At 38.3% G+C, this 21,454-nt stretch overlaps 1 protein-coding gene across 1 annotated transcript in view; it reads right to left on the bottom strand.

Moving 5' to 3' along the window:
• Positions 1-239: 239 nt before the first annotated feature.
• The window catches only part of hsd17b12b (hydroxysteroid (17-beta) dehydrogenase 12b), a 29,404-nt gene continuing 8,189 nt past the window's right edge, over positions 240-21,454 (bottom strand). Inside the window, exons 2-11 of the mRNA XM_023274040.3 lie at positions 18,523-18,569; positions 16,792-16,867; positions 16,054-16,161; positions 15,677-15,741; positions 12,340-12,384; positions 10,573-10,607; positions 7,604-7,685; positions 5,884-5,949; positions 5,613-5,762; positions 240-1,453 (exon numbers count right to left, since the gene is read on the bottom strand). Of these exons, the coding sequence (XP_023129808.2) occupies positions 1,346-1,453; positions 5,613-5,762; positions 5,884-5,949; positions 7,604-7,685; positions 10,573-10,607; positions 12,340-12,384; positions 15,677-15,741; positions 16,054-16,161; positions 16,792-16,867; positions 18,523-18,569 (782 nt within the window). The 3' untranslated portion in view covers positions 240-1,345. The remainder of the gene's footprint in view (positions 1,454-5,612; positions 5,763-5,883; positions 5,950-7,603; positions 7,686-10,572; positions 10,608-12,339; positions 12,385-15,676; positions 15,742-16,053; positions 16,162-16,791; positions 16,868-18,522; positions 18,570-21,454) is intronic.

The following is a 21,454-nucleotide window of genomic DNA, read 5'->3' on the forward strand; positions in this document are numbered from 1 at the left end:
GATCTAGTTAAAAAGAATCTTTTGACAAAGCTATATTTAATCTGTGGAGGCAAAAAAAACGTAGTTAATGCGATTTCCTATGCATCCAGACTTTAGGGACACCTTGTATTACTTGCTTTCCAATGAATTTAGTTGAAAATAAGCTCACATTTGCCCTCCAAAAATCACAGCCACATGATTCAAAAATGACAAGAAAAGTGAAACTGAGCACAAGAAATCAGAACAAACAAATAGCCGGATCAAGTTATTTGAAAAGCACGTTTAATGACGGCCAGAAGGACGAGTGCAATGAAATTTCTCGAGTCGGTACATCAGAATGATACGCAAACAACAAACTGCACTTGAGAGGAGCCTGAAGTTTAGAACCAAAGTTGATCCCTCGACGCTACACTTCTAGTCAAACGTTAAGCACAAACTTCCCCAACATATGAAAACTTAAAGCTGATTTCTGACACACATAAAGTCCAAAAAACTTAGTTTAGAAGAATGTCAAAGAAAATGAGATCAGAGATTTTACATTTGTCCAGTTTGTCTCATCTTTACATTTGGTTTAACAGTTAGTAAATCCAACAACACAGAAGTGAAAAGATTCATCAAGGAAACACCGTCGAGCTAATTCACAAGAAATCACTTTCAGCGTGTAAACAAAACACAGATTTTAATATTCTACCACAACTTCTCCCTCTGTGCTGGTTATTCATCTACAAACAACAACAAAAAAAGAAATGTAGTTTGGTTAAGTGGTCCCTTAATCAACACACAACTACTGATGAGAAAGCAGTAGCTCTTTAGTTGGAAAATGGCTTTTTAGCTGAAAAAAAGACATAAAAAAGAGCTCTTGAATGATTCTGAAGAAAGGTAAGTGTGTGCTTGAAGAAAAAAAGTCAGATATTAATATCTCAATAGCAACCGTTGACAAAATCCCACTACTGCCTCATGAATCTTGATATTTCATTCTTTAAGTGCTCCCAGAAACAGTAAGTAGCACCTCCAGTGTTTCATTAAACAGCTTTAAGCTCATCTACACAGGAGGTTCAACACATGTCCACATCTTCTCCCCGTCTCCTATAGGCTGAAATTTTGATTTGCAGACAGATGGTTAGTTTTGGGAGTTACTTTCCATATTTGTGTTCCCATTTTTTGATTATTTTTTAAAGCCGTTTACTCAATAAGGAGCCCCACTTGGTCCAATATTAACTGTTTTGGATTTGAATACATGCGATGATTCCAGATGCTGCCTCACATCATCTAGGAGGGGAGGTGAAATGCCGTTAAGCCCAGAAAGTGTGGCGCTTTCTCTGCTTGGTAGTGATGGTAACACAGCTGTCGGCCACCGTCGATCCGTCTAACCCTGCTTCTGCTTCTTGAGGTAACGAGCGCGCTGGGACAGACCCATCCCCATCACGTAGCTGCTGAGGATCCTGGCTGGGAGCAGCGCTGTAGTCACCCAACCCTACGGACAGACAGGTCATGGTCAGCTGGTGGCATTTACAAACAACACATTAGCATTAATTATTAATTTACCAACCCACAGGAGCAACAACTGCGGCAGGAAAAAAAGGGAAAATCCAAGCGACTGTGCCATTTTAACACCTCGAATCAGGCCTGAACTTCACAGTTCCAATAAAACTTTTTCTTTTTTAAAACCGTCTCTCATCAATGCCGTCAAAAGCTACAAAGACAATCCCATAGTTCTTTATAGTCGGCTGTAAAATATGCTCTGTCTCTCTGGGCCCCATGGATAAATTCAGCTAATCTATTTTTGATATATGGTGCATTAGTGGGCTGTTCGAATTACAGTAATAAAGTCTTTTCTGCTTTAGCTATAAAGCCTCAGCTTTAACTTAACAGCCTCCCAGATGAAACCACAGAGTTTGTAATCGTCCTTTTTTTTAAAACTAAAGAAGCCACTTCATGTAGTCTTACTGTAAACAGATTTATTTTATTCCTTCAATTCCTCATGTTTATTTACTTTAAAGCTAAAAAAGTGTCATTTTCTTAACCCTTAGATGCATAAGTGGGTCAAAAATGACCCGGTGAGGTTGTTTTCTTGCAATAATTTTGTCATGAAAAGCTTTTATCATTTCATTTTTCAGCTATTAATCAAAAAGATGTTTTTGATATCATTCCATTACAAATTTTAAGTTACCTTTTATACTTTTAGAGAAATTGCAATATTACTACCGCAAGCTCTTTATCACTACTAATCATATGAGAGGCAATGCAGTGCACAAACTTAGAGGAAAAGAGTGGAAAAATGTCAACAAAATGGATGTTGATATTCTTCTACTGCTGTTCTGTGTAATATTCTTCTTTTTCAATGATCAAAAGGTTCAAAATCTGTTATAAAGTGAAAAATAAACATGTTTCATACATGAAATCATTCTTGTGCAGACAAAAATACAAGCAAGAATATAAATGATTACTTTTAAGCAAAATGACAAAAATATGAAAGAGTGTAGAGTCTAATCACTTGTGCATCTAAGGGTTAAACGGATATACGATTAAATCCAATGTAGCTGCGAAAATTAATGCTAAACTTGATTCCAGGCCATGGTTGAGGGTCATAAAACATTAAAAAGAGCACTTTTACTGTCGAAAGAAATTCAGAGACAAGTCGATGGAGGCTTCGTTGGGTCAAACCGGTTAAAAAAAAACTAAACAAATAATAAAAGACAAATCTGTTTAGCTTCACCGCCTCATTTTTACGTCATCTGACATTTTCGTTGCAGACCAACGACAGGATCCGACGTAATTTGCTTAAAACACATGTGCATTTGATTGAATTTAAACCCGCATGCATATTCAAAGGGGGACGTTTTATCAGCTGGCTTGACCTCCTCCTCCGTCTAGTTTCACGTCTTTTAGCGTCATTACTGAGCAGCTGGAGGGAATCTGACAGAACATGCAGCGTTTTGCTGTTTGAGAACACGCCATCAAAACTAGACACCGCTGCTGAATTGCGGCTTATTACTGTGAGAAGCGCGTCGCTGTGCCACACAACCCAAGTGAGAGGATTATCAGATAATCACGGCAACGCTACTAGTCTGCCGCTTGTGGTTTTAGTGAAATACAGCGACGGATCTGTGCTGAATTTATGTTATCTGCAAAAAAAAAAATGTTTGAAAAAAACTGTCGACTGCACAGGATTAACAAAAGCTTCTGATTTATTGACCACCTGTATGCAGTAATAGACGGTGCTGTTATTTAGATGCATATCAATAAATATTCAGGTCACATAGTTTGCCAGAGACGGCGTGTAGTAGCGGGTGGGGGGGTGGAAGAAGACAAAATGACTGCCGCGCTCAGTGACCTCTGCGAAAATGAAGACACCTCCTGAAAAATCGGAAAGTAGATTTGTGTTTCTCATCTCATTTCTGATGCTCCTGTCTTCTGCTGAGTAATTACAGCGTTGGGATGCAGACAATACTGAAAGGTAGCGGAGCGTCCCACTCCATTATTTCTGAGGATGTTTACCTTTTGGCAGATGCTTTAGCAACTGTTGACACAACATTAATTCAGCGAATGGAGATGAGCCGGTAGTAGGATAGTGGGGGTATTTTGCCCTTTTTTTTTCTTTTTTTTTTTAAATTGGAAAGTGAAACTGCAGCCCGGTCCTGTTGCCATGACACACCCAGCACTGTCACGATCATCAGATTTTAGCTCATGGTCATTTGTCACACAGATAATCACAAGCAGGTGATTATGTAATCACCATGGCAGGCCTACATCCACCACGACTCTCTTGTTTTTTAGTGTTATTCTGCAGCGGATCCATTACAGCGCCATGTTAAAATGCTTTTATGTGCTCCAGCTGGGCTTCCTCGCATCTTTTACCGACATCCACGCTGCCAAACAGTCAAAAAGGTGCGTTTCCATTGTTCTGTGCCGATTACATAAAACGGACAACAATATGCGGAGGACGGATTTGGCCTGCAGTGGGATTTTAGGCTCCAACTCGCTGAAGCACTCTCAGCAGATCTTGAGTCACCGCTAGTGGTCAGTTTAGTGGAGATACAAATGGAAAAACACGGCGGACGTCCTCACTTTGGGTTTCCGTGGCTCATAGAATGGGTACTTACTGCCGGCAATAAACTGAAAGTACAGAGATATATTGAGGTTTTGTATTCTACAGAGGAACAGTGCTAGGTTTTTTTTTGCAGTTTTGTGGCACTTTAGCAGCCTGGAATGTGTTTTATCTCATTCTACAGAGGCTGTTTAAGGAAAAATGTAAATTAAAATGAAGCCCAAAGCTGAATGAGCGACAATTTGGGAAAGATTACATTGCATATACTTACTTTAGACTCCTTGTTTCTTGCTCTCATTTTTGCACTCCCTAGTCTGACTCACTGGATGGAAACTTGACAAATCTCTTTAACTATGGGAAACAACAAAAACCTCCGATCTGGGGTACTATTTCTGATAATCGACTTCATGAAACAGTCTAAATTCTTTTAAATGTCAACATTTTCTGGTTTCTTTGACAGTCAACTGAATATTTTTGGACAAAACACCACATTTCTCATTTAGGACTTTGGGAAACACTCATCTAATCTACATTTTTACCATTTTCTGACATTTTAGAGGCCAAACAACTGATTGATTCAAACAGAAAATAATTAACAATGAAAACAATCATTGGCTGCAATTCAGTTCATCTCCAGTTGGAGTCTCAATGTGATCAGCTTGTGGTGCAACATGATTTTTAGCACAAATTCAAGCAAAACTACTATTAAATCTACATTTTTGGCCCAAAAACTAACACTTATTTTTGATCTTGATCATCCAATAAGGCGGCCCTATTGGAATTTTGCAGCAAATTTGCGATTTTAATAAAAGTGCGTACAAATGTTCCATTTTGCAGGGGCACCATCACTACATCCTGGGCTTTACACTGCCCAAAATGACTGTATTTGTTTAAACCAATCAACAAACAGGCCAGAACTGTTTCCTCTAGCAGAATAATAATGAGGTGCAGTCAGATCAAACACTACCATATCGAAGTTAACAGTATTAACTGATTTTTTTTAAAAAGAATTTACTGAAATTTTACATTTTTTTCTCATTTTCTGAATTAACGTAAGTTAAAAAAATGTGAGTAAAATCACAAAAAATGGCATTATTTACACATTATGTACAAAAATCAGTTTAATAGCAGTTTCTTGTTTTACAATGATTAACTGCAAAATTACTGAATGTTACATGCATTTAAATCAACAGAAAATTAGGATTTCACAGACATTTGTATTAAAGTTTTAAAAATGTTATTTTACAGAATTTCCCCGCTTTGTTAAATTGCAGATATGTAGTAGAAATCACAGAAAAAATATGAATATACATGCTGATTGTAAACAAAAGAGGACAAAAATGTAAAATTATTGTCCACATCAAATATAAAATTTTTAAAAATAGTAATTTGCTCTCTTGCAGAGTGTGACATTGCAGTCAAATGAGCTAAAAATATTATTTCACAGACATTTTACAGCGTTTTTAAAGTTTTTTTATTCATTTTTACAGCGTTCCACCAGTTTTTAAATGAATTTTTCTGGCACCATTGCTGCCGGATTGTCCGTTTTTCGACAGAACTGGGTTTCTTTACAGCGCAGACTTACCATTATAGCATGAGGCAGGTAGCCGTTGGTCTGAGTCTGCAGGCCCACGGTGTTGAGCTCGGCGGCTACGTAGCGCTCCGGAGTGGGCTTGTCCAGAGTGGCTCGTCGGATTTTACTCAGCTTGGTGGCAACAAAAAACGGCAAAACGCTCTGGAAAAGAGACGGAAACTGTGTCGGCACAATACTGACAGATTTATTCCTCTTAAGCCTCAAGTCGTACAAAAGTTTGTGTAGCATCCAGCTCTATTAAAAATGTGCTGGCTTGATTTACCTGGATGATGATCCCTTTGCTCTTGTATTCAGCTTGCAGCCCTCGTGAAAAAAAGTCCACAAACGCCTAAATAAAACAAAGGCAGGTCATTAAAAGTAAATCTACAATTCCATACAGAAAAAGGGGGCAAATCCTCACACCAAAAAACCCATTTAAACCCTCACAGAATAAAAAAAAACAAACAGTCAATATTGTGCAAAATCCCAGCAGCATCCTTATCAGTATTAATGGCAGCTGTAATAAAGCGAGATTATCATTAAACCAGGGCCGTAAAATAAAGAGTCCGCGTAGATTGATTTTAATTGCACATTTAAACTTGCACTGCAGAAAGTGGGATTTAGGAGACAGACATGACCCAGAATTAAGACACCAGCAAATTAATCAGCTGAAACTGTGAACAGCAGGTTGTTTTTTTTAAGCTAACACACACACGAGGCTGTTAGAAAACATTATGACGCCACATGCTCCTATAAACATTTTTAATTGGTGCTCTACTTCGGGACCCCAGTTAGTCACCGGCTTATTTATATTCAACAATTAAAGCTGCAACAATTTGAAAACAGGACAATCGCTCTGTTTATCTCTACATCTAAATCAGGGGTGTCAAACATGCGGCCCACGGGCCAAAACTGGCCCTCCAGAGGGTCCAATCTGGCCCCTGGGACGACTTTGTAAAGTGTAAAAATTTCACAGAAGACAAACTGATTAACTGCAATCAGTAAATTTGTAAAACTATAAATTTAAAATAATTTCTAGACCATGACAAGTTATTTTGATCATAAAGTAAAATACTAGATTGTTCTTTTGTCATTTTGTCTCATTTTTGTAATATTTTTTGTCCGAATTCTGTCGTTTGTCTCATGTTTTTGTCATTTTGTTTCTCATTTTTGTCTCGTTTGTGTTTTTTGTCTTATTTTTGTCATTTTGTGTTTCACTTTATTCATTGTTTTGTGTGTCATTTTTGCTGTTTTGCTTCATGTTTTTGTCATTTTTTGTCTCATTTGTGTCATTTTTTGTGTCGGTCCATTTCTTTGTTGCTTTGTAACTTTTTGTCAACTTTTTTGTCTCTTTTTTGTTTTGTTTCACGTCGTTTGTCTCATTTTTTTTGTCATTTTGTGACTTGCTTTTGTCATTTTGTGTCCCATTGCAATATCTTGTCTTGTTTTTGTTGTTTTTTTAAAGTAAACTAAATCATTCAGTTCCAGATAGCTGTGACTAAATGTTTTGTGTCTTTGTAGACAGTGATCTGAAAGTTGTAATGTATAAATGACAAACTGAGGCATAATATTGCTGAAATTTAATTTATTTTTCTCAATAAATTTCAGATTGTTCATAAAGTTTTGTAAAAAGATAATTCCTTAAATGCGAACATTTTCAGAACATACTTTTTTTTACACTAAAACAAAGGAAAAGTCGGGAGTTGTCGTTATTTATAGGCTATTATGTTCTGATTTTACTGGTTGGCCTACTGGAGATCAAATTGGAATGTGTGTGGCTCCTGAACTAAAATGAATTTGACACCCCTGATCTAAATAAATGCTGGACTAATAATATTAAATTATTAGCCTGTGGGTTGGACAGAATTATTCATAATACAAGCACAAAAATTGATTTCTCCTCAAGGGCCACAGCATACAGGGAAATTTAAACCAAAGGTGTGAACCATTTAAAAAGCAGGAAACACCCAATGAAAAGGTCTTAAACCATGTTGAGGCTTTACCTTGGAGGCAGAATAGATGGTGAGGAGGGGAACAGGGTACATCCCACTGGCAGAAGAGATGTTCAGGATGGCCCCCTTCTTCCTGGAAACGGGAAAATAAGGACAAAAAAATGCTCTTTTACACCAAAAAAGAAGCTGAAATTATGGGAGAAAAGGGGGGGGATGTGCAACAAACAGCCTGAAATCAATCCTGGGATGATAAAAGAAGATGTGTACTTGCTCGCCGAGCCAAATCTGCTCTTGTTGTACATCAAAGTGGAGCTGGTAGATACTGATAAGATCAAAGATACAGCAACATCAATACCTAAATGTTTACAATCCGATGATATTTTCTGCTCTGGCCTGTGGTGCCTTCACACAACATTTTATCTCAAGAAGATGGATGCTATTTTGAGAAAAAGTCAGAGTTTTATTATCGCGTCATCATCTCTCCTGGAATATTTCAGCCATGTCCAGTCGCCACAACAACCTACATTCGAGTCTGTAACCCACCAGCATCTAACAACACAATGCATTAACATCAGAGTTCACAGTCCCAGAGGGCTGCACTACAAACAGAGTTCAACATAGTCAGGCCTGCTTCGCGTTAACTGGCTCAACAAAACCTAAACTCCAATCAGAGAGGATGGGTGGTTGTCAGCTTTGTTTGTTAACCAGGTTTTCTTCATTAGTTTCTGTGAGCTCCCAGAAAATAGGCCCTTTGAGACGTCATTTGACTCTTCTTCTGCACAAAATGGACCAATGCCATGTCGCCTACTTTAGCCAAGAGGAGCAGGTTGTTATAATGGAAATCTATGAAGAATTTAGAGAAATACTACTGCAAAAAGTGATGCTACTGCATATAATGTAGGAAAGCAATGCTGCTAGACACGCATGTTAATATTGTAAATTCATATATTTAGTGACTCTCAATATCAGCTGCTTATTTCTAATGCAATAGCTGCAAATTAAAAATCTGAAATTCAGTTTTCTACATTTAAACATGATGCTAAAGTGTATTCAGGCCTGATACTGTCCCATATTAAGGATACGTGGAAATTGCTTCAGTTTTTTTGCGACACATACTAATAGAACAATCAGTTTTCTAATCTGTGTTCCATCAGCTGCAGTACCATCAGAGTAAAACAGGCCCAAACATATTTATGCTTTTCTGGATCACTAAATGAATGCATGTATGTGCTAACAATTGTGCAGGAATATGCAGGTTTTGGGAAACCTGCATAATTTAGGAAACTTAAGTTTAATTTGGGAAACTTAAGTTTAAATTTAAGTTTCCCAAATTAACTTGAACACAGTCGTTCCTCGCCATATCACGGTTCACTTTTTGCTGTCTTACTGGAGTGCAGATTTTTAAACTGTGTGTGTGTGTGTGTGTGTGTGTGTGTGTGTGTGTGTGTGTGTGTGTATATATAAATCGCATGGTATAATAAGCATTTTCAAGCCTACAAAATTTCAAATAATATAAAAAAAATAATTAAAACATATTAAAAGAATATTAACCTAAATAAAATGCGTAGGGTACAGCGCTGGGTGCTGATTGGCTCAGAGACCGTAGCATCAGTCTCCTCCGTCTCTCATGTATACCAGCGTTCAGCATCTCGCTTTGTCCATTTCACATCGACATCTAACCGCTGTGCATAGTGTTGCTCTGCAGTGTTGTGTTTTTGTGAAATTTTCATCAAAAATTTCATTTGTTTCAAGCCCTACGATGTCAAACATTCTACACTTTCTAAGGCTTCTGGCACCAAACCCAAGTGTCAGAGGAAGATCACAGAAAAGGTGGAACTCCTTAAACTATATAGAAATAATACAGCAAATATAAGGTCGCTACCTTGTGGATTTTCGTCTATCGCGAGGGGTACCGGAACCTAACCCCAGCGATAGACGAGGGAAAACTCATATAGTGGAGAAAATCATTTACTTGTGTTGATTATGTCATGTTTCAATCTATGTTTAATCATTCAGAATTTCCATACCGTATTTTATACCCATTGTACTCATTAGCTTACTATTAAAAGTAGTGAGTCATAAAGGTAGTGATCTTCAGTTTTTAGTGTGTTTGAGGTATGTGAACCTTAAAGAATTTAAACCTGAACTGAATGTTCTAACAGGATGAAAACAATACCACTGAACACTGTACATTTGATTCAGTTCAGACAGAACTACTGTGTGAATCAATAAAACGTAAAGCATGAGGGAGGGCTGCATCCATCACCGTTATATCCGCCTGTTCAATGCTTTAAAAACATCCCCAGACAAAGAGGTATTCAATTTACGTCCTCAATTCTAATCAAATCTACATCTGGAACATCACAAATCACGACAGAACGGACAGCGGTAAATGAAATGAGTTACATTTCCGTCTCACACTGTTCACAGATTCTTTCATCTTCAATCACACCTCTGCATCTTCCAGCTTTAATACGCAGCGGAAATATACGACATCTTATCTGGACACGAGGTGATATGTTGCCCTCAGACAAATTATACCGGACATATTCACATTTATAATCAGTCTTAAACAAACTCAGACTGCTGTAGCTTTTGTACATTTGACCCAACTGGAATTGGAACATCCACATTTCTTGTTTTTTGGAAACAATCCACCAGCAACGATCTCCCAAATCTTGCAATACATTAGATATTTCAGACGTCCATCCACCTTGGACAAAATTAAACATTTTTCTGGCAAATCAGCTGCTTGGTAAACTCCACAGCCAGTTCCACAAGCTCCACTGACAAAACAGAAGCATATTAGTGAAGCTATGTGATGAATTCTAGGCGCTGTTCCAGAAAAAAAAGAGCATTTATGCACAATACATGACTTGTCATGTTCTTGAGAACATTGATAAGTACGTGTGGAGTCTTTTTTTTCCAATTCATGGCATATTAATGAACCTCTTATAGCCCTGCTGCCCAACACATATTCTGCTGTTAATCATCAGTCGTGTATTAACACATCAACTTACCTCTCCACCATTCGAGGCAAAACAAGACGTGTCATCTGGAAAAAAACAAAGAGAAAATAAAGTGAGAGAGACAGAAAGTGACAATTGAGCAATGCAGACGGATAAAAAAAAAAAGGCAACTGTTGGTGGATCGTGTGTGGAGTTTCTAAACGTGCACGCGTGTGGGTGGCGTGTGCGGAGGTGGTGACGGAGACAAAGAGAGAAAGGAGGAAATAACGATGATAGCGGAGCGAGCCGTTTAAAGAAATATTGCATAACATAAATTAAGTGGTTAGGGAGTGGGTGGACTTTAGCTGCTGCTCGGGGAACTGCTGAACACGGAGAACAGCGACGGAGGTGACTTATGACGCTTTATGTCACTGTCAGGTGGCTGAGGAGGGTTTGTCTGTGGGACTATCCTCTGCTCACTTACACGTCCGAATCGACTCGGTTAAAGTTAATTAAACAAAATCGGTCCAGAAGCCTCAGCGTGACACAACTTAAGTCCATAATGTGTCCTGGGACTGAGCCACCATTTAGTCAAAATTACTGTCAACATCGCTACATGTGCAGTTTCTCCCTCAGTCTGTAAAAAAGAGAAATATAAGTACATGTAAAGAACACAAATACAAATGATATGGCAAAGTCTGACGGGGGATTGCAAATGTAATGCCTAAACTTCCTGTTACCCATAGGTGACGTTATGATTACGACTAAATTTTTGAGTGTGGATGTCTTCAGACTGTTATGAGTGTTCGTCACATGAAGTTTGCACCAGATTGGATCATGTGGAGCTGAGATATAAACATTTCAGTAGTCATGGCGAGACATCGAAATTCACAGTGTCGCCTCAGACACACCATTTGATGACAAGTCACCATTTTGTCTGTCAATCATCATCAATGTCTTTAGGCTTATGTCACCACATTTCAGCTGAATATGGGCCACGGGTTAAGAACAGTACATCAAAGTGTAAAAAATTTAATTTCCTGTTGCCAGTAGGTGGCGCTATGACTGTGAATGGATTTCATCATATAGATGTGATCAGGGCAGGACTCTGATCATACGTACGTGGACGAAATTGTTGGTACCCCTCAGTTAATGAAAGAAAAACCCACAATGGTCACAGAAATTATTTCAATCTGACAAAAGTAATAATAAATAAAAATTCTACGAAAATTATCCAGTGAAAATCAGACATTGTTTTTGAACCGTGGTTTAATAGAATTATTTTAAAAAATAAACTCATGAAACAGGCCTGGACAAAAATGATGGAACCCTTAACTTATTATTTTGTTGCACAACCTTTTGAGGCAACCACTGCAATCAAACCATTTGTGTAACTGTCAGTGAGACTTCTGCACCTCTAAGCAGGTATTCTGGTCCACTCCTCATTAGCAGACTGCTCCAGTTGTCTCAGGTTTGAAGGTTCCTTCTCCAGACGCCATGTTTCAGCTCCTTCCACAGATGTTCAATAGGATTTAGATCAGGGCTCATAGAGGCCACTTCAGAATAGTCCAATGTTTTCCTCTTAGCCATTCTTGGCTGTTTTTAGCTGTGTGTGTTTTGGCTCATTATCCTGTTGCAAGACCCATGACCTGCGACTGAGACCAAGTTTTCTGACACTGGGCAGCACATTTCTCTCTAGAATACCTTGATAGTCATGAGATTTCATTGCACCTGCACAGATTCCAGACACCCTGTACCAGATGCAGCAAAGCAGCCCCGGAACATAACAGTTGTGAATTTGTTCAAAAAGTCTCCATGAATGAAAGCTGCAACACTCACCTGGCACACTGATGTTATGTTGACGTTGACCATGGTGTCGATGAACTGCAACAAGAAGAACAGAAGCGTTACTACAACTTCTGCATTTGTGCATTCAATTGTATAATAGGGGTTTATCAGTATATGTCTTTGTACTGAATGAATATAGCTGATTAACATGCGAAATTCAGTTTGAAACTCTGTGCTTCCATCTTGTCGTTTAAGTGTACACAGACCAACCTGAGCTTAAAAACCCTCCATTATAGTAAAAGTCTGCTGTGCAGGAACACCACAGTTTCTCAGTCAGCTAGTATAAAAGACAGGAAAAGTGGGTAAAAGCTGGCATTGCTAAACTGTAGCTGGTTGTACGTTGAAATTGCTCGCTCGTTTAAGACAGCATTATCAGGAAATCAGTAAGTGCAGTACAAACCCAGCTTCTTGGGGTAATTCTGTATGTATGCAAAGCAAGAAACGACTACAAAGGAATCTTGAATCTTAAATTTAAGGAGCCTTTTGCTAACAGTTCACCCTGAGTCAAAGGGATAACAAACACTGCAAGTGTTTTTATAGCAGTGGATATGCGACTATTGGTGGAGAATGCGGGCATTAAACAGAAAGTAACTGATCTCTGTTACAAAGTTCCACTCATCCACATTCATCTAGCAAGTCACAGAAGCCCTTTATAAGAAATACAAGCTACATCTGTCCACAGCTGATCTGATCTAGCATCTGCGTTCACGCTCACAGGAATAGGTGGACATTTTGGGAGTTAGTGGACAGTAATGGCACAGTTAAGAAGTTACTTGCATTATAGTGTCAAACTCAAAGCTGATAATGTGAATGAAAATACAGTACAGAACAGATAATTTTCTAAATGCTGCACCTTAATGGGTTGTCTTTTTCTTATTTTATATGCATTTAAGGGCATATTTATCTTGATTTACAGTTGTGTTCAAAATAATAGCAGTCCCACATCACTAGCAAGATAAATCACTGCTTGTGTTAAAATTTCACTGCTACACTCATTGCTACACTGCAAGTAAGTTTCTAGAAGGTTTAGTAGAGGTATAGAAAACCAACAGATCCAACAGGCATGACGTGCATCTGCTGATTCTGTGAAACTGAATCATTAACTGAAAGGGCCGTGTTCAAAAAAAACAGCAGTGCTGAGTTCAATTAGTGAGGTCATTGATGATGTGAAAAAACAGGTGTTAAACAGGTGACCCTTATTTAAGGATCAAGGCAACTGATGCTGCATATGCTGGCTGTGCATTTGTCCTTGAAAAGCAGAGTAAAATGGGTCGTTCAAGACTGTTCAGAAGAAGAGCGTTCTTTGATTAAGAAATTAATGAAAGAGGGGAAAACCTATAAAGAAGTGCAGAAAATGATAGACTGTTCAGCTAAGATGATATGAAATGCTTTAAAATGGCAGCCAATACCAGAAAGGCCGAAACAACCAGAAACAACTATTCGAATGGATCGGAGAATAACCAAAATGGCAAAGGCTCAGCCAATGATCAGCTCCAGGAGGATCAAAGAAGATCTCAGGTTGCCTGTGAGTACTGTAACAATCAGACGACGTCTATGTGAAGCCAAGCTACCAGCAAGAAGCCCCCACAAAGTCCCATTGTTCAAAAAAAGACGTGCTGAAGCGGCTACAATTTGCCAAAGAACACACTGACTGGCGTAAAAAGAAATGGCATAATATTTTGTGGACTGATGAGAGTCCAAAGTGGACCCACTGTCTGTGGGTCTAAGGACCACAGAAAGTTTGTCAGACGTCCTGCAAACACTGAATTCAAGCCACAGTACACGGTGAAGACGGTGAAGCATCATGATATGGGGATGTTTCTATGGTGTTGGTCCTATTTATCACATACCAGGGATCATGGATTAGTTTGAGTACATCACAATACTGGAAGAAGTCATGTTGCACTATGCTGAAGAGGAAATGCCCCTGAAATGGGTGTTTCAATAAGACAATGACCCCAAACACACCAGCAAGTGAGCAAAGTCATGGTTCCAGACAAACAGAATTCAAGTAATGGAGTGGCCAGCACAATCCCCGGACCTTAATCTCATAGAAAACTTGTTGGGTGACACAAAAAATGCTGTTCATGAGGCAAAACCAAGAAATGCAGAGGAATTGTGGAACGTAGTACAATTGTCCTGGACTGCAATACCTGTTGACTGGTGCCAGAAGTTGGTCGACTCACAGATGTGAAGCAGTTATCAGAAACCGTGGTTATGCAACTAAATATTAGTTTAGGATTCTCAGGAAAGTTGAATCTTCAAGCATTTCTTAGTTTATAGAGTACATTTTTTTAGTTTGTAAAGAAAGATGTCAACACTGCTATTTTTTTGAAGATTATATTTCTTGACTTTCTGTAAAATATTATCAATTACTTTTTCCAATTTTCTTGCTTTGAAATAGAATGTGCAGTGTCCCCAATGCATTTGTGTTCATTAAAATATAATTTATTTGAAGAATTTTGAGGTTTACTCACCTTTTTAAACACATTGCTATTATTATGAACATAACTGTACTGGTGGCAGCAGCACTGACAGGCATTTTTAGGAATAACGACTTTAATCTCATTTAAAAAGAAAAAAAAGCAGTTTAACATTTTGCATTTCTTGTTTTCACTGTGCCGAAAACATACCAAACTGTGATCTCGAAACAGAGATATGTACTCTGATTTTTTTTGTACCACTACAGACTAATTCCTGAGAAATTAAGATAATTTTCAGAATTTTTAAATACAAAGGGCAGGTACTCCTGATGATAATTTGTTCGGTCAGGATAATAGAAATTATATTCACAAAGGCCAAAAGGTTTAATTCACCCTAAAGCAACAGATTTGAGGATAAGGAGGAGAAAGCAGATACATTGTTTCATGAATGAAAAATTAAACTCCCATTTTTAGATAGATAACGCTGGGTAACACACTTTACTGACTTTATGACTTACAAAGCTGAATGACTTCATGAATTATACTTTCAGGGTCATTTTCTTCTATTCAACAGTTTTAAGAGGCAGAAAAGTGATCTGAGTGCAGAGCCGTCTACTTATATTGATCGGCTCTGTAGTGGAGCTGCATTGATCCAACCTGGACGGCTGTCGAACATAAGTGAACTGAACTAATACATTAAACAGCACAGAGGAATTTAGACGTTGGTGGATGCCAGAATGGCGAACAGGAGTGGAATAAAATGTGGCACAAAGTGCTGCGCATGGAGCAGAATATGCAATCTTTGCTGAGTTCATTTTGGATAACCTTGTAAAATACTTACAAACCTGCTATTCTTTATTTAAATGTGTTTTATGCACAGAAAACTCATAAAAGTTTGAACTCACCGTGTCCAGATTAGGAACATTGAGGAAGAATTCAGGGTAAGAATAGGATATTCCAACATTGTTCACTGTTAAAAGAGAAATAACAGCACTGTGAAATTCAAAATGCAACATAATATTGAGATAAAAGCTCATTTAAAGATTAAACTCAACATGAAAAAATGTAGAGTGTCATTCCTTTATTCGGTCTTAGGAGGGCAGCAAAGGGCTAATAAATTAACCTTTCTGAATACATGAAAAACTTGCATTTATCACAGTGGATTATGCAGCAATTCCTGCAGCCTGCAGGCCTTTATTCAGATTGATTTTGCCGTCTCATGTGACCAGATAATTAAATTTTATGAAAAACGAGGTGGCCTGAACACCTGCTGCAGTCTTACCCAACACTCCGATCTCCAGTCCTGTGAGTCCATCTTCAATCTTGGAGTAGATATCAACGGCACTGAAGTCTGCCGCGATCGTCTTGGTCTCGACGCCACATTTACTGGCTGAGGACGCAAACATGCATTCTGATTAAGTTTATATGAGAAACAATGAAAACACACACTACTTACTTATAGAAAGCACTTATGAATGACAACAATAATATGAAATTGTCACTTGGAGAGGGAAAGGGGAGAGAAGAGGAAAAATTATTAAATGCTGAAATAATCATCAATGAGGATATCCCTCCCTTAAGAGGAGGCTTTCATTTAATTGGACAGATTCACTTTCTGCTCCAGCAGGAGGCTCAAAAGCATAAGAGTCTTGCTGAATCTCTACTCAATAAAGGATCACTTGAGCAAAACTCATAACTCAGCGTGATACCGTTCAGTCGCTGGACTATCATACAGTCCAATACGGAGATGACGTTTCAGGTTGAGGATAAATGAGGCCGTATGGCTGCACGGGTCATTTACACTCAACTGCAGTCCGGCAGCTGTCATATTTAACACATGAACTATATTAGTCTTGTGCCTTTGGACCCTGACAGTGTTGATTTCCCTCGACTCGGAGATGGTGGATTAATTAGACTGATGGATTAAGTAGAGTAATATGCAGCTACATCCTGTAATTCACGGTGATGTGGCGTGTTGGAAATAACACACGGGGATAAAACAAGCACGCATGTGTCTCACCGATCGACTTGGACACATCATCCAGCTTCTCCTGAGAGCGGCTGATCAGCACGATGGAAAAGCCTCGACGGGCGAGCTGTGAAAAACAGAAAACACAAAGTCAACAAAGGCGGCACAGCAATGTCAGGAATTAGTTCAGCAATTATCAACCTGTTATTCTTCTAAACTCTTACTGAAATAACAGCTATTTCACCGCTGAGCCCCCAAATGTGCCTACAGGTTTGAAATTTAATAATTATTGCAGGTTATTTTTTTATTTATTATAGGCCTATCTAACCTTTCACTGCAAAATGTACAAATTTGTTCCCTCATGTTTTGAATGTGTCTGAATGGCATAAAAAATGAACTGAAAAGCATGTTATGTTTAAAAAGATAAATTAAAAAAATCTTAAAATCTGATAAATTATACCATTTATTTGAGGTGGAAACTGCAAAAACGGGGGGGGGGAGAAAAAAAAATCAATGGATTTTCAACTTTACAACTACTGAACTGAACATGTCTGACCTGCAGATCCTTTAGAAAAAAATATCAAACCTATGCTATAAACTGTCAAAATCACTTCATTCTACATGTCATTTAAAAAAATGCCAAAAAATAAACCCTTTGCAATAGAAAAAGACTGTTTAAAAAAAGAAAAAAAACATTCTGCGCTGCTTGATGCAACTAAAATGCCATAAGTGACTTCACTGTGGCCAACAGTCAGGTGACAAAAATTTGGAGATTTTCAACTGAACTGCAGGCAGTGTTTACAAAAGTAAGATAGGAGACAAACATGGAAACAAATTTAAAATATAAAAAGCTAAACATCTGTAATACGCAGAGGCAAAGCTCAGGGGCACTTGGAAAAATGTACTCGCTAATACTTTTACTTTTTTTAAAAAACATTTCTGTAAAATAAATAATCAAAGAAATGAAACGTTCATTTTGTCTCTTATGATTTATGGTGATATAGGTGTTTTATACTGCACACAAGGCAGTTTTTTTTAGTTCTCTCTAAGTCTAGGACTTGAAAAATGAGACCACAGTGGGGAAAAAGGTGACAGAAGCAAAAAAAAATTCAGAAACCATTTAGGGTTCAGAGGTGTAAGCAGATCTATTATTTTTGCAGTCAGTTTGTAGATAATAGAGAGGAAATAACATTAAACAAAAGTGTAATTTGTGAAATATGGAATCATTCACAGAGGTGTGTTGGAGTTTTAGCTTTAACATTTAGGTTTGTGTCTGTAGTTGTAAAGAATGGGTATGAAATTAAAGTTTTGTCACGAAAACTGTAATTCTACAAACTTCCATATCTGTTTTGCACGTTTCATCTGTATATCCATGTCTGAAAGTGGTACCAACAGCACAACTGGCTAGAGAAATTATGCCAGTCATCTAGTAGTCAGTTTTCTTCTTACAGAACCAAAAAAAAACACCAACAAGTCAAAAAAAAGTACATAAACAGGAACATTACTTTGTCTAGCGTAAGCATTAAGAAACTTTTTTTTGGGTAGATTCTTGCCAGCTGGCTGATATTATTAGCCATCGATCTTAATACACAAACTTGGGGAGCACAATTCACAGACAGAAACTGAAATATGAGTCCCAAAGAAAGAAAAATAGCCCATATGTAATGACCTGAAAGCTGAAATGCTTGAAACCGAAATTATAGGTATAAATCAAATGTAGGATTACGGCTACAAAACTCCATTTTCTAGCACACCTTTATGACATTTGCAGGATAATCTTACCTCCTCTGCATACGCTTTGCCGATCCCATCTGTGGCTCCCGTCACAACTACAAAGAAGAAAAGAACGGACAGAGAGATGCTGAATTGGCAGGAAGAAAGTATATACCGTCCTAAATGAAATGTGAAATCTGAGGCTTTAATGAGACACAAGTACAAAGTATGGATTCCTTTCATGAATCTCAACGGAGCTCGATTGGCCGGTGAATTAAAAGTGAGGAAAGGAAATTTCACAGCCCTTGTACGCTTTTATATTTATAGTTTAGAACGATTAGAATCAATTCATACAGCAGGAAGGTGAATCATTACAGATACAAGTGATGTGAAAATGTATCATTGACAAAATAAATACATTAACAGATCATATTAATATCTTAAGAACTAATGTCTGCGACTTCTACCTCGGACAAAAGGCTCTTTCGCACTGAATATTGAGGATTTAGTAACTGAAAACTACAGATTTTGGAGTGTGGATGCAGGATTTTGCTTCCATTTAGCCACAAGAGCATCACTGAGGTCAAACGTTGATGTTGGGTGATGAGGTCTGCCTGGCTTACGTTGTTAAGATCAGGGTTTGGTACCGCTCAGTCAATTTCTCAAGTAGGAAAACCATTTCTTAACAGACCTGGCTTTGTGCACGAGGTCACTGACATGCTGAAACCCTTTCTGAAACTACGGACGCATACAGTCCAAAGGTGCTAACTGGAACTAAAAGTGGTCATAGGCAATGACGGCACAGAGGAACCATTTTCAGTTCCACAAAGAAGCTTTCAGCAAAGGGGTCTTTAACCCTTTGATGCACAAAATGAGTCAAAAGTGACCCAAATCCAAGGGAAAAAGGGGTATCTCCTGACCCACACTGCGCATCAAAGGGTTAAATAGCCGCTTCTTCAAACGGTTCTTTAAAGAACCCTAAAATGTGAATAAAAGACCAATCGAAAAACATGGAACCATTTAGGGAATAAATAAAAAGGTTGTTTAAGGAAAAATTTTAAAGATGGTTCTTTGAGGACCCATCTCATGTTCGTTTAACATTTAATGGCTGTTACTAATACAACAGATATTAACCGATAAGGAAGAAGACGCAGGATATTCATGTCAAAAAATGTACTGCACGTTAGCTGTAGCACCTGATTCTACCTTTAGGTGGAGACTCTTACTATTTATTTGGATGGTAGACTGCATATTATGTGATTTTAATGCTGCAGAGTACAAAGAAAGTGGTCACTTTGACGACAAGCAGTTTATGTTGACTAGCAGATAGCATTCAGCTAATGAAGGGCACCATGACAAAGACTTCTGTGACGCTTAATGACTATCAACAAGAACTCACAATTTCAAAATGAGCTAAAGCATTCTTGTTAAATAATGCTTGTTATACCTTGAAATACCTTTTCCTGCATGAGGAATAACATTCACTTTGTTTAATTTGTGTTATCGGTTAATTGATTATTGACTAGTAACGCTGAAATATTATCAGTTCAGAAAACTGTACAACATTTGCATCCCTAATTTTGAAAATAGGTTGTTCAATTAGTAATTTTAAATTCTGGACTGTTGGCCAGACGGAACAACATATTTAAAGAAGCCAGCTTGTGATTAATAGCGAAAACAATCATCATCTGCAGCTTTAATTTTATGCCATTACCTGCCACCAAATCTAATAACTCCAAAGTCCTTCAATTAATGATGGCACTTTGCAGATCCAGAGAGCCTTCTTAAGAACCATTTAGGAACAATTATTTTTCTGAGAGTAGGTGTCATCATGCTACTTAGCAGCAAGTAATTTTTTAGTATGGTTCTTCTACAGAGCTTTTATACAGCAGGAAGGTTTAGGAGCCAAGGAGCCTTTCCAATATTATGAGAACTCCCAGACCTAAATTAGACAAAACCACAAGGACATCATGAGATAAATAAGGAATAGCCACGTTTTCTTTATATGTATCTAGCGTCAAAGCTGTGATCGTCAGCCCTTTATAGCCGATTGTCCTGCTCAGGTGTCAAACCACGCCTTCACAATAAAAGCCCGCTGCAGCCTTAAATGTCCTTTGTTAATCTGACCTGCAAGAGTTTGAAAGAAATATTTCAGCAGAAGAAAATTTTTTAAAGTGAGAGGACGGCAGTGTTTTTCCTCTTACCGCTGTAGATTCATGAGTAAAGTAGTTTTTTTTTCCTCTTTGGTGTAAAATCAAGATGAATATGAAACACCGGGGGATTGCCACAGCTGTGCAGGAAACCTGAGATGAGCAGACAAAGAGTGCCACCTACAGGAACTTTATCACCACAGAAAATCTCACAGTGAAGATGTCAAGATTGTTTGACTGGCGAGTGAATAAAAACTCAAAGATGAGGAGGACAAAGCGAGGAGGGAAAAGTGAGTTCCTCTCCGTCATCGGTGGCAGTCGAGCGAGCAGATGCCCTGGAACTGCCTGGCACTAACTGCAGCAGGGGCCTATTTTTAGCAATCCCCATCTTTCAGAAGGAACCATTCATCACACCTCTGGCTAAATATAACAAAAAGTGGACGGGGAGCAGGATGAAAAGTCTAAAGTGTTACAATTCCCCCTTTGGTGAACTGCAAGGCCTGTTTAAAGAGCAACACCTTGCACAAAATTACACATTTTGTGCTTTCAGAAACTTATTCTTCTGGTTTTATTCGTCTCTTGTTTGCCATTGTGGTTTACTTGTAAGAGCAAAGTGCACTTAAGTTGGGAATACTGGTGCGTCGGTGAGGTCAAACCACATCTGTCTGGTCGGGTGTACCGAGCAGCGCAGCCTCCAGGGTTTGCTAGCGGGGCTTTTACACACTTAGGCTCATTAAATACTACATGCATGGCGAACCGACGTAAGTGCAAACTCCGTTCACAGCAAACTGTGCCACCTGAGACGAGTCACAGCCGCCAAAAATACCAACATTTAGGATAAAAAGTGTAGT

This window comes from Amphiprion ocellaris, chromosome 1 (assembly GCF_022539595.1).
Source record: "Amphiprion ocellaris isolate individual 3 ecotype Okinawa chromosome 1, ASM2253959v1, whole genome shotgun sequence".
NCBI lineage: Eukaryota > Metazoa > Chordata > Actinopteri > Pomacentridae > Amphiprion > Amphiprion ocellaris.